The 13,297-nt window shown below is 53.6% G+C and overlaps 1 protein-coding gene across 2 annotated transcripts in view; it reads right to left on the bottom strand.

Annotated features, from left to right (window-relative positions):
• Positions 1-13,297, bottom strand: part of RGS10 (regulator of G protein signaling 10) — a 46,664-nt gene that overhangs the window by 28,441 nt on the left and 4,926 nt on the right. The window contains exons 1-3 of one of the 2 annotated variants that reach the window (XM_075533662.1): positions 6,136-6,211; positions 3,730-3,848; positions 1,820-1,906 (exon numbers count right to left, since the gene is read on the bottom strand). In XM_075533662.1, coding sequence (XP_075389777.1) covers positions 1,820-1,906; positions 3,730-3,846 — 204 coding nt within the window. In that variant the 5' untranslated portion in view covers positions 3,847-3,848; positions 6,136-6,211. Of the gene's footprint in view, positions 1-1,819; positions 1,907-3,729; positions 3,849-6,135; positions 6,212-13,297 lie in introns of those variants that run through there. The other variant, XM_075533661.1, reaches the window with a different exon arrangement.

Here is a 13,297-nt window from a genome sequence, read left to right on the forward strand (position 1 = left end):
TGGCTGCAGCTCCGAGGACAGGACGGAGCAGTGAGCACCCAGTCATCTGCTGACACTGAGTCGAGAGCAGGAAGCATAAGGCTGGAAGAGTCCATGGCCATCAAGTGGTCTCCAACTCCTGGTGACCCCAGGTGTGGGCTCCAGAGGGTTTTGAATGGTCAAACATTGATAACCAAGTCGTTCTTGTGAGGTGCCTCTGGGCGAACCTGAACCTCAGAACTTGCCTTTAGCAGCCAGCATCAGTGCCACGAGGGCCTCCCTATCAGCTGCACAGCAAAAGGCTTCAATGATGTGGATTCTGGGTCCGGGGATGAAGAGCTACTGCCCCAAGGGCAGCAGCCCACGTCTCGGCTTTCCGAAACAGGTCCCCCCTCTGCTCTCACACTTGTCCTGAGTTGTTCTCCCTCCAGGCGGCTCAGGCGAGGAGAAGGATCCAGAAGGAAGTGGAAGCCACGAGCCACGGCCAGTGATGAGCCCACCAGGAACCTCAGGCTAAGGGGAGTCTACCAACAGGCAGAAGGCAGTCGAAGGAGGCCCAGCTGCCCATCTGGGGCCGAGCATCTACACGCCCATCACAGAGCTTTTGAGTGCCACCCAATGGCCCTGCTGCTGGTGATGCTGCACGCAGCCTCAAACCTGGCAGCCACACACCCCATGCTCCAAGCTCCAACAATCTCACTGCCAGCGAGTCGATTCTGACTCACAGCGGCCCATGGGGTAGAACTGCCCCTGTGGGTTTCCCAGGCTGTGACTCTGTACAGAGATAGAAAGCCTCATCTCCCAACAAATGTACGAATGTGCTTGACACAATGGATGGATGGATGGATTGTGTTAAGAGTTGTGTGAGCCCCCAATAAAATGATTTTTTTTTAAAGAAAGAAAGCCTCATCTTTCTCCCATGGAGCGGATGGTGGTTTTGAACTGCTCACCATTTCAGTTATGCCCCCAGGGGTTACTCCCCATATTACAGACCAGAGAGGCCCACATAGAATCCAAGTGCCCAGCTTCCTTGATGAAACAGGCAGTCCTAGGCTGAAGATGGGGGACCAATACCAGTGCCTTAGAGAGAAAGCCCCTCCTCCCCCGGGGTTCTGGGAAAGAGAGTGGGCGAGTGAGGACCCAGGTGAGCTGGCAGACAATGCCCAACTAGGTAAACAATAGCTACAGTCCCCATCACCCTATACCCACACCCCAGAAGCCTCTCTTCATTCGCACCACTCCCCTGGTCCCTATCGGCTTTCCGCTGCCAGCTAGCCTCTTAGACACACACAGATCTGTGTCTTGTCAGTACTCTCAAGTAGCAGCTGCTTTCTCTCCGTCTCACCCCAGCTTCAAAGGCTCAGGGTCCAGCGGCCATGGGAATCTGACAGCCTCTCCTCCAGGGAACAGTCAGAAACTGCCACACAGAGGGGCCAGAGCCGGGCGCTCGGTAAACAGGGAGTGAATAACTGACAATGCACCTGCCGCGAGATGCCCGCTCAGCGTTCGCCTTCCTCCACACGAAGAGCCCACAGGCCGGCTCTGGAGGAAACCACCCCGAGAAGGCATGAATCGTTCTTTTTGCCTTTAAGTACCTGTCCCCTTGAGTCCTTCCATTAAAAATGGACTCAAAAAATTAAAATAAAATGAAAATGCACTCATCCACTCTTTTTAAAATAATGACTTGATTAGCATAAGCGCCATCTAGCCTGAGGGTAATATTCCTTCCAAACCCAACATGAACTTGCTTTCTTCAGGCGGGTCCACAAGATCCTGGAACGGCCACTGTGAGGCTCGGGCGCCGACAGCAGACACCCAGACAAATCAAGGACAGCGATACCTGTTTCTTATCCTGTGTTTTCTTAAAATCTTCGCATGCTAGCCAAAACAAGACATTTTCTTCGCTGAACTCCTTTTTTAAAAACTCCTGTGGACAAAAAGGGGGAGAAAAACAATCACACAGTAAGATGCCTGTATTGTACCATCTTACTTGATCACCAAGACTATGTACGGCCCTAAGACACCCTTCAAGCTGTCACTGAACTCACCCTCCTGGCTCACCTGTTGGCCAGATGAGAAACCAAACCAAACTCACTGCCATCCAGTTGGTACTGACTCATAGCAACCCTACAAGACCGAGCCCCTGTGGGTTTCCAACCCTGTCTCTCTTCACAGGAGTCAGGAGCCCCGGCTCTCTCTTGGAGGGGCTGCTCCTGCTTTAGCTCACCTTGCAGTTGACAGACCCACGGGTAACCCCGATGTCAGCAGGGCTCCTCCCCCACACGGTGACCAGTAACCCCAGGGAGGCCCACCTCCGTAAAGCCACCAACCACGTGAGATCAAAAGGGCAGGAGAAGAGAACCACAAGTGGAAACAGTTCACAGAGGGTGGAAGCAGGAGAGGGTCGCTACATTGTAAGGACTGCCGGCAAGATCACAAAATACAATGTGTACCACCTATTGAATGGAAATTCCATTCGCTCTGTAAACTTTCACCCACATCCCAGTTTAATTTTTTTAAATTGTTGTTGTTGCTTAAATGCATGTCCCTTTGAGAACTGATTTGGCAAAGTGTAGCCAGTGAGCGTGATTCCATTACCTTTTAAAAGCCTCACCCAGTGAAACAAAGTGTATGTTTAATGTTAGCGCCAGAGTTCCAGGTGTGTTTGACTTCTTGGGAGGGGTGAAAGTGGAGCAAGAATCAGAATCTATTACAGCAATTCCAACAGGCCAATAAATTACTACAGAGGAAATTACAGCGGAAGATCTATTAGTTCCTGTAGACAGTGTTTAAACAAAGCACATTCCTTGAAAAATCGAGGCTCATTTCTTTTTTTAACAGGAGGAAAAACAAAAACCACAGCATTTCTTTAAAATCTTCAGGATGAAATGGCTGGCCGGAAGGCCGAAGGTATGTGTTCTCTGGGCAGGGGCTGGGAGGCGGCTCTCCTTCCCTGCATGCCCCCACAGCCTCCAGGTGTCTGGCTCCAGATCCCAGATCCCATAAAGGTCCCTCATCCTGCCCACAAGCACTTTCCTGGGCACGGCTATTTATCCTGGCCTGACCCAAGTTCAAAGACAGAGGTTGGCAGCACACAAGCAGGTTCAAGACGTTCTTGAAATTCACATGTGGTCCCTCCAGGGACTACCTGGGGCTTCCTCTGGGCTAAACAGTTACAGACAGGAAGCCTTCGCTCCCTCTCTCCCTCTCAGCCTGGCCCAGGGCTGCTATCCAGCCTTGCTTCCTGGGGAGCGGAGAGAGAGCGCATGTGAGAGAGGGAGCAAGCTAGCCTTCAAGTCAAACGGCCCCAGGGCTGGGACTCTTTAGGAAGACTGACGGACAAGGAAGGATCCTATAGGTCCTTCTGACTCACATCAACCCTACAGCACAGAGCAAAGCTGCCCGTGTGGTGTCCGAGACTAACTCACTGCCACGGAGTCAATGCCGACTCATAGCAACCTAGAGGCCAGGGTAGAGCTGCCCCTGTGGGTTTCTGAGACTAGCTCTTTACAGGAGTAGAAAGCCTCATTTTTCTCCCTTGCAGTGGCTGGTGGTTTTAAACTGTTGACCTTGGGGTTCGCAACTGACTACACCAGCCACCAGGGCTCCTGACAGACGGTGTTAAGAGTTGGCCTGTGGACATACCACTCACCACCCCTACACACACACGCACCCACCCATCCGCTGCCTGTAACTCAGCTCAGCCTTGGCGTTTTACATCAGTCCCCATCAACAAGGAAAACGGCAAACCCTAAATCTTTTCACGCCTTCTGGGTCTTCCAGCAGATTCTCCAGGGAGGAGGCCCACGTGGTGGTGCTTTTGAGGTTCTGGTGGCTGCTGCTGGCACTGCCGTCCCCATCGTGCATGTCTGTGGAAGACAGGTCAGACTGGTGATGTGGTTGGTACCCAACACCGCCCTGCACAAACCCACCTGCAAGCTCACTGGGGCATCACCCACCACTAGCATTCGAGGCCCAGGGTTCAGCGTTCGGTACTTAGCACAGCTCACTCCGTCTGGTCCTCCTGGCAACCTCGGAGGGGGAACCGCCATGCCCTCCATTTGACAGATGGGGAAAACCGAGGCTCAGAGCTCCAAAACCCTACCCCTCCCACCCAGTCACAGCATCTACTCCAGGGTTTCCATGGCCCTCAATTTTCATGGGAGCAGACAGTCTCATCTTTCTTACACAGCAACGCTGGGAGATTCAGACTGCCGGCTTGCCCGAGGGGTTCCTCAGAGCGATAAGGAGACTTGTCACTTCGTGTGTATGTGTGTGTGTGTGTGTGTGTGTGTGTAACAAAACTCAAAAGCATGAAAGAGAACAGCCTTACTGGTTGGAGAGAGACTGGTGGAACCCCGAGACTCTTGCCCTTAGTCACCCTTCAGGTCTGGAAATGAACTCACCCCCATGGCTCAGTTTGCAGCCAAACTAGAGAGCGTCTGTAAGGGGGGAAGTCACCCTTTAGAGAGAGACAATATAGTGGAGACAAATATTTCCGGCCTGCCGTCCCTAAGACAAGCTGGACCGACAGGGGAAGCAGCCATGGGCTCTGGAACAGGAACCACCGTGAGGCCAGCACGGGCCAGGTGGTATCTCATTGTGTTGTACACGGGGCCGCTGTGGGTTGGAACCCACTAAAAACACAGCAGCCACCCCCCTGTTTCAGGGGGTGAAAATTACTCAGCAGCCCCCTGGCAATTAAAATCTTATGTAAGCAGCCCAGCATACAAGATAAGTTTCAAGAGCTTTTTCAACCCCCATGTGTTTTTCCAGCACCTCGCCCTGCCCCAGAGGGCAGGATTGCCCACTGGGGGGAAACTGCTTAGCCTCATCAACCACTTAAGATCAAAAGGGCAGCATTTGCCCAGAACAAAGTTCAGAAGAGTTAGGGAAGAAGAGAGGATGGGCATGGAGACAGGAGGGAGAAATGGTGCAACCTTGTGGGGATGGCGATCAATGAGATGAAACAAAACCTGTCTGCTGTGCTCCTGAATGGAAAATGGACTTGCTCGTCAACCTTCCCCAACTTACAATAAGATGTTTTTGTTTTTAAAGAAAGGATGACAGCCAGGAAAACCCTCTGGGCCGGTTTGACTGGCTAGGATTTCCCAATCGACTCTCGGAACCTAACATCCGATGGCTGAAGGGCCCTGGTGTGGAGAGTGAAGGACAACATTCCTTTTACACAACTCTCATCACCCCAGCGACCTGGCAGGGCAGGGCGGAACTGCCCCTGTGCATTCGGAGACCGTGATTGTTGATGGGAGCAGAAAGCACCTTTACTGTCCCCCCTTTGTTCCAGACACTTAAAAAGCTCTTGGCACATGCAGAGGAGCAAGGGGCTGGGGGACTCCAATGAGCAGCTTGGCTACTTGCCTGCAGAAGGAAGTGGGGGCCCAGACACCCCTCAGTCAACAGTCAGGCCCTTTCCTAGTGTCATAGACTACCCCTGGACTGGCCCACAGGGCTCAAACCCCACGGGGCCAGTTCGAACTTCAGAACGCAGGGCAAAATTCTTGGGTGTAGGATGAAGGTAACCCCCTGACTCTCGGGATACCCTAAGATGCAAAGAGGCGCCTAGCAGGGTCCTCGGCTCACAACAGACTCCCCCACACACACACCAGATACCCTCTCCCTTTCCTTCAGTGACCCCTCCCAGAGCCCACAGTCCCCTTTCTGACACCCCCACCCCGCCTGCCTCAAACTAGAGACAAGTTTCTATATGAAGAACAGTTTGAAACCAGGAGAAAAGGCACTTTTCAGTAAGAAACCAGCAGAACTTCTATGGACTCTCTCATTTTCAAAGGACCAATAGGAAGTCTTACAAATAAATTATTAATATGAGATGCTGCTGCAGAGAGAACATTCTTTTTGGGGAACACTTAATAAAAAAAATGTGCCTTCACAGCAAGTTGGCTTCTCTGATGACCAACACCCGTATTCAACTCTGACCTGCTCAGATACCCCACATCCCAGCCAGGCGGGGAGACCACCTGGACCTGAGACACCCGCTGCTGGTGCACTAAAGGAAGCGGATGGCATTCGAGGGGTGGAGGGGGTCATCTCCCCACACTGGCGATGGGAGATGAAGGACTTAGGACACTCCCACCCTTCTCAGTGAGGGAAGCAAGCCCGCCGGAGCCCATCTCTCACCAAATGGACCCGACGCTTCCCTGAATCGACTCTTCAGTTCCTGGCTATTAAATCTGCTCTCCGCTATCTCCGTCCAGACAGGCTGCTTCCTGCCCACACAGCACACACCGGCCAAACGTTCCTTCCCTGGCCACCTCCCTCACTCTGCCTTCTGGGCTGGACTCCGGGCACCGCCGGCCAGGCTCCTCAGTCCCACTCGCAGGTCGCGGCTTAAACTAAACAAAGGCAGCCAGGCGGAAGGAGCTGCTGTCCTAGAAACAGTCTGCAGACCCACAACTGTCTCCGGCCAGCCGGCACAGAAGGGAGACTCTGGCCTTGAGGATTCATCCTGGGTCTGAAATCATTCCAACACGCCTGGCGTTCTTCTCAATAACAAACCACGCCATGCCGGGCTGTTCACTGTATTGAAACAACAGGTGGACCCTTGGGTAGCCACAGTGATGGGGTAACGCATCTTGGGGTTCACTGTGTGTGCAGACATTCGCTCCCTCTTTCCCTCGTTTAACACGTTATTTCGGGGGTGGGGGGTGAGGAGGGTGGAGAAGAGCATTAAGTTTCCCCGCTAGCTGTCATTTAAACAGAAAGTGTTACGACGCACAAACACATGAGCTCCACTACGTTGGCCTATGGTGTCCCCCACCCCCCAGGCCCATCATGGAGGCCCCTGCACAATGGAACAGGCACCGTCCCACCCTCATCGTCCCAGGCAGGTAAGACCGCCGAGATGCGTGGGGTTTACAAAGGCTGATGGTTGGAAGGAGATCATCCAGCCTTTCTTCTTTGTCCGTCTTAGATGGGAACCCTGCCGTGGCCTGTGCAGCCTCACAGCCACACGCAGGGCCCACGGATAAATGGTGGGGGGTGAGCTGGGACTCCTGCGTGAAGGCGGGGATTCTCAGCCCTCACGCTCCCTGCTAAGCTCTCCCAGGGCCAGTCTTTGACACACTGAGAAGCAAAGGTCCACAGGAGGCAGTGGCCCAGGGGGGTGAGGGGACCCAGCTAAGGAACCCCTGGGGTGATCAGGGTGTGGTCCCTCAGGTGAGCATATTGCCATCAAAACCAGGACTCCTGGGGGCTCATCTCTCCGACCATCTCCTTCCACCAAATGCCTGCAATCTTTTTTCACACGACAAAGGGTCTTTCCCACTGACCCTCTCCCGGAAGAGCTTCGAAAGCACACCAAGGGTTAAAAAGAATTCTGGTTGCATGTCCTCCTGGGCTGAAGAATGCTCCCCCAAACCTTTCGCCCACCTTCTGCCCCACCCACCCTTTCTCTAGGCTTCTCCTGCTCACACCCTGCCGGCCCAGAAATAGCCTCCCCTTCCCCAGAAATACTGCTTTGGGTTTTCCCAAGACTTCAGTTGCTCAAGTTGGAGGAAGCCTTCTGGCTGTCTGGATTGGTGTCCGTCCGAGAGGTAACAGAAGGGCTGTTATCTGCAAACTCCACTCACTTCGTGGTGTCTCGCTCTGAACCAAGTCACCGTCTACTGCTCTGATGAGCCTGGGCAGAGGTGGGCTTCACCTGGTACCACCTGAGGATCACCCTCCCTCACGTGGGGTCAGCTATTGCCCTGCTCTGTTTACCTTGGGGATCCGTCCAGAAAGAGTGTTTTCCCAGCCAGCCCCGTCCACTTTAAAGGTAAGGCAGGCCAAACTCACGGCCATCAGGTCTAGTCTCATGGTCGCTCATGGTGACCCTGTAAAGACGGAGTAGAACTGCCCCTGTGGGTTTCCAAGGTTGTAACTCTTGACGTCGGTAGAAAGTCGTTTTTCTCCCAAGGAGTGGCTGGTCGCTTTGACCTCGGGGTTGACAGCCCAACAGGTCACCACGGCGCCACCAAGCAGTTCAGTGACGGAAGCAAACTCACCGCATTGAGTTAGTTCTGATTCCTACAGACCTTATAGGACCGCACAGACCCAACCCTGTGGGTTTCCGAGACGTGCCCAACGTGCGCCCACCACGGCACCAGGGCCCGTTTCAATACCGGACACCTCCCTCAAAAGATCCCAGGTTTGCTTCTGAGCTAACAACCAAGCAAAACAAACACACAAACCCAACATTTCCCAGCTGCCCCCCTGGAAGCCACCCCTACCCCCTCACAGGGCTTGAGGCCACTCAGATCCTTTCCCCTCCCCCTCCTTCGCTTCCACTTTAAATGAATTATTATGCAAGAAAGCCAGTCTGGGCACGGAGGTGGAAAACACGTGAATCCTCCTTTTCTAGCTGCTTTGAGATCTCCCTGGCTAGCAAGAGATTGCTTGTGAGCCCGTTTATCAGTTTCCATTTCGTGCAGCTGTTGATGTTTTACTGTCATGAAGTTCAACTGTTAAACATTTCCCCAACGGGGAGTGGGAGGTGTGTGTGTGGGGAGGGGGGGTGGAGTCAGAGGGACCAACAATTTTTAAAACTCTCCTAGGAGCTTTAAAACATTTTAAGATCTTCAGTTTTGCATGTACAATCCTTGTTTGTTTGTTTGTTTGTTTTTAAATCAATCTCTCTTCCCATTCAATTGCTAGGCGCTAGTAATCAATAATAGTTAACACTTATAAACCACTGGCCGCTCCGTGGGAGAAAGACGAGGCATTCTGCTCCCGAGAAGAGTTGCCGTCTCAGAAACCCACGGGTGCAGTTCTACCCTGTCCAAAGGGCTCCTCCATGAGTCAGCATTGACTCAAGGGCAGTGAGTCTGGTTTGGTTTTTTAAATAGTTATAAATGTACCAGGTGTTGGGTACTGCTCTAGGAGCCCTGGAGGCAAAAAGGTCGGCTGTTCACACCCACCAGCCACTTCCAGCAGAGAAATGAGGCTGTCCGCTTTGGTAGATTCCAGCCTTGGGAGCCCCATGGGGCAGTTTTGCTTTGTCCTTCAGGGTTGCTAAGATTCATAATCTACATGAGGACCAACAGGACACAGCTCCCAAAGTTTTATAAGCAGTAAGTGCGTCGATTTCCACAAACATAATGTTCTGGTGTGGTTCTTACCACCCCCACCCTACAAAGGAGAAAATGGAGGCACAGTCTTGCAGCTGGGCGGGCCAGGCAGGCCGGCATCAGAGTGCCCAGGCTGCCCCCACAAGGCTCTGCAGCCAGTCGCTTTGCCAAGACCTGCTTGTCTTCCCACTCGTGAGCGCCCGAAGACACTGGTAGGATCTCACAGTGGGGGAAAAGGCAGTGACTGGGTGAGAAAGGTCCCCTTGGGCTTTGGTGGGACGTCCGGCAGGCCCCAGCACCCAGGTTGGTTTCTGTTCAGAGGAGCTGTGGGGGCAGCTGTGCAGCTGGAAGGCGGAGCCACAGTGCATGGCACATAATTCACGCACCTCCGAGCCCAGCGAACAAAACCCTGCTCCAAACTCGTGGTCCCTAAGAGAGACCCTCCTGGAAAGGTGGCTGAGCCCCTAGAGCCTGGGGCCCTGCTGGGGGAGCTAAGTGATGGCCCCGAGCCAAGTAAGAGTCCAGTAAGGTGGCTAGTCTGCTCACTGAATGGTCAACAGTTCTAACCCACCAAGCCACTCCTTGAGAGGGAAAAAAACCAACCAACCAGGTAATCGGCTTCCTGCACAGGATGAGCCCATATTCTGGGAGAGTTTAGCTTCACTGTCATCCAGTCGATGCGAACTCACAGCGAGTGACCCCACAGGGCAGCATAGAAGTGCCCCTGTGACTCTCGGCAGGAGTCGAAGGATGTTTCAAACTGCTGACCTTGTGTCGGCAGCCCAAGTCATAACCACTATGCAACCAGGGTTTCTTAGGAGGGTCTGTACATCCGAAACATCTCCAAAATCCAAAACCAAATTCACTGCCAACCTACTATGCCCACAGGGCTCCTCTCCAAAGGGCACCGAAAATTAAAGCCAACGAATGAGACCGTTTGAGGACAAAAGGGACATGGCAGAAAGGTGTGTCACGCCGAAATCTGAAAGTGGTTTGGTGTAACCCACTCAGAGGTACCCCTATGTGCCCGCCCACCCCCACCCCCATCCCACCCCACCAAACCCACTGCATCCAGGCTCTTCCGACTCACAGACGGGAGAAGACAGGGGAGGGCCACCCTGCAGGGTTTCTAAGGCTCTCCTCTTCAGGGGGGCAGACCCCTGAGTGGCTAGTGGCTCCGAACTGTCAGCCTTTCAGTTCACACCTGGGCACTTTAACAACTTCAAGACCTTTATATACACACACACACCACCACCACCACCCGCCACCGCACCCCACATTCTCCTTCAGACTTGCTTTGCTGAGTTGTCCCAAGGAAAGTGCGGCCACCTCCCTTGGTGAAGACCCAGCACCACCGTCACCACCACGAGGGTGTCATCTTAAACCAAGCGACAACATTTAAAATCCTCCCAACTGGGAAGCAGTCAGTTTGTTACAACTGGTGAGTCAAATTGGGTCATGGAAACATTCTTATCTAAATAGTCCAAAGTGTTTATCTGCCCCAGGATCTCGCTTCTGAGAATAACTACCCAGCAGGCATGCAATCCCCCTGCTGGGGTGATGTGGGTGAACTACTACAGTGAGCAAAAAAGAAAAAGAAAGTGGGGGGGGGGTGATTAAAAACCCAAGCCTGTAGCAGGCAGTTTGCTTCTAATTCAAAGCCACCTTACGGGCACAGTAGAACTGCCCCCCAGGGTTTCTGAGTCTGGAATCTTCTGAAGCAGGCTGCCACACCTTTCTGCAGCAAGCAGCTGGTGGAGTCCAGCCCGGGGGCCAGCTGTGCACTTAACCATTGCTTGACCAGGGCTCCCTAGAATCATACTCACAGCAAGCACCAGGGACCAAGCAGGGGACAGGGAGGGCTCAGGGAGGGCCGCGGCATCTTTTCTCAGAACTCACGGGTTGCAACACCAAGCGCCGGGAGCACACTTCTGAAGATGGCCCCAGCACCTCTCCTGCATCCGCCCCGGTGCTGCCCGCAGCCCTGCTTCACCAGGGGGTCACGTCCTTACGTTCCATGCTCTGGGGTCCACCACAAGGTCCACCGCTGCCTTGTCAATGCCGCCTGGTCTGAGAAAGGCAGGGGCCCGCAGGGTTCTCAGGCACCCTTGGGTCCAGAGGAAAAATGAGCCTCAACATCCTCTTTCAGTGGACCAAACAGCAGATGGTCACTGGTTTCCAGCCTCTCCCAGAGGGAAGGAAGTAAGGCTGCCCAACTGCTATTCGGAGCCTCCTTTGAGTCCTGGCTCTCTAGACACAGGCAGAAAAAATAAAAGGCCAGAAGCCCGCCTGAGGGTGTAAATGAAGACACTGCCTTCTCTCCGCCCCTGAAAGCCCAGGCTTCCTCCAGGAGCCAGCCCTGGATCCCAACTGACTGCATCCCCTCCCGCTCTGTCTTGAGGCCAAAGAAGTGGCGGTTCCCTGCAGGCTCAGCAGTGGGACTAAGGTCACGGTGTCTGGCCCCTATTTGTGTTTATCTGTGTTAGTCTACTAAGCAGTTTGTTTTTAAAGAAGAGAAATTAATTTTCTCACCGTGGGGCCTACAGGACAAGGGTGGACCTGCTTCAAAGGCTGTGGATCTTTATAGAAGGAAATCTTTAGGGTTGTCCTCTTTCGGGGCGGCTGATGGCTACAGACTTTGGCCAACACTATCAAGGCTTCTTCCAGATAAAGGAGGGTACATATGGCTCCAGGGGAAGGCTCTTGATCAGCTTTTGAGGAAGATGATGAATTATTCTGAGCCTCCCTTAACCCAGAGCAGGAGAAAGACTGTAAAGAATTACAGTCTCGGAAATCCATGGGGAGCAAGTCCACCCTGTCCTGTGGGGTGGCTCTGAGTTGGTATCGACTCCATGGAGGGGAGTTGGGTAGACCTGGGTTCTTTAGTAATCTCTCTTCCTTAGCAGTTTGTCTGTTTACCCTATCTGCTCTTTTTCTGCCTCCCCAAAGGGATTAGGCAGAAAGCACACCCTACAAAGACCGGGATCATTAACATTACAAAGAAAACCCTGTTATCGAATTGGATTACAATCTCAAGTATCTCAGAAACTGCCACTGAGTTGATTCCAAAGACATCAAAGGTCCTCAAGTTAAAAACCATCAGTGCAGCCTGCTCCTCTGGAGAAAGATGAGGCTTTCTACCTGCCCATGAAGAGTGAGAGTCTTGGAAAACCACAGATCCTCCAGGTCCTCCAGGAGTCAGAATTGACTTGCTGGCAGTGAGTCTGGGGTCTGTTTGGCTGGAGAAAGGAAGAAGGAATTGGAGGGAGGCAGGGCAGGGTCGGAGGTAAACATCAACTCCACCCCAACGGCTCTTGGTGACCCTGTGGGGCAGAGGCCTGAGCCAGCCCCACGGGCAACTGTGGATCCACATGGTCTCTGCTGGCTCATTTCCCACTACTGCGAGCCACGGGGATTGAGCATGAGGGGCGCTGGCTGAGAATCCACCGGGGTCTCCTGCTAGAAGGCAAGAACTTCCCCATGGAGCCACCAATGCCCACACACGCCCCACTTCCAAATCCAGTTGCACAAAACGTCAGCGGGCGCCGGGGGTGATCATGCATACCACCCCAGACTTGGATCCAAGGTTCCAGTTCTCCAACCTGCCGCTTCTAACAGACCACAAACCTTTTGGGGGGGCCCTGGGGAGACTGAGGGACAGTGGCAAGGGGGGTGGGCACTGAGCCTCAAAGAGCAGGACATGCTGGGGGTGGCGAGAGCCAGAAGAAGCCAGGTGCCTTAGGGGGAAGGGCACAGGGAGTAGAGGGAAGACAGGCCGGGCGGGGGGTCAGCACAGCAGTCATGAGGAGAGACGTGGGCAGGCAGCCTGTTCCAGACAGATCCCAGCCTTGGAGACTCCACAGGTCAGATCTGCTGTCTACCGGCCACTATGTCGGAACCAGCCATCTGGTTTGAGTGCCCAGCAGAGGATGTGAGCTAGGCAAAGCCTGGGGAGCTGGGAAAACTTTTCCCCGGAAATATGCCGGGGCTGTTTCCCTCCCAGGGGCACCCCCTGATGGCTCTTATCGAGGGGCTCTTGGGTCCCCTGCTGATGAGTACTATCTGCGGGAAGCAGACAGCACCAGGGGAGAGTAAATTTAGCACCATTTAAACTGCAAGCTCCCAGAGCCCGGGAGCACCCATCCTCAAACCTGGAGGGAAGTAGACTCTGTTGGTCGGTGAGGGAGGCCAAGGAAAAGCCAGGCAGGCTCCTGTGTGACATCGACCTGCCT

Source organism: Tenrec ecaudatus, chromosome 16, assembly GCF_050624435.1.
Source record: "Tenrec ecaudatus isolate mTenEca1 chromosome 16, mTenEca1.hap1, whole genome shotgun sequence".
Taxonomy (NCBI): domain Eukaryota; kingdom Metazoa; phylum Chordata; class Mammalia; order Afrosoricida; family Tenrecidae; genus Tenrec; species Tenrec ecaudatus.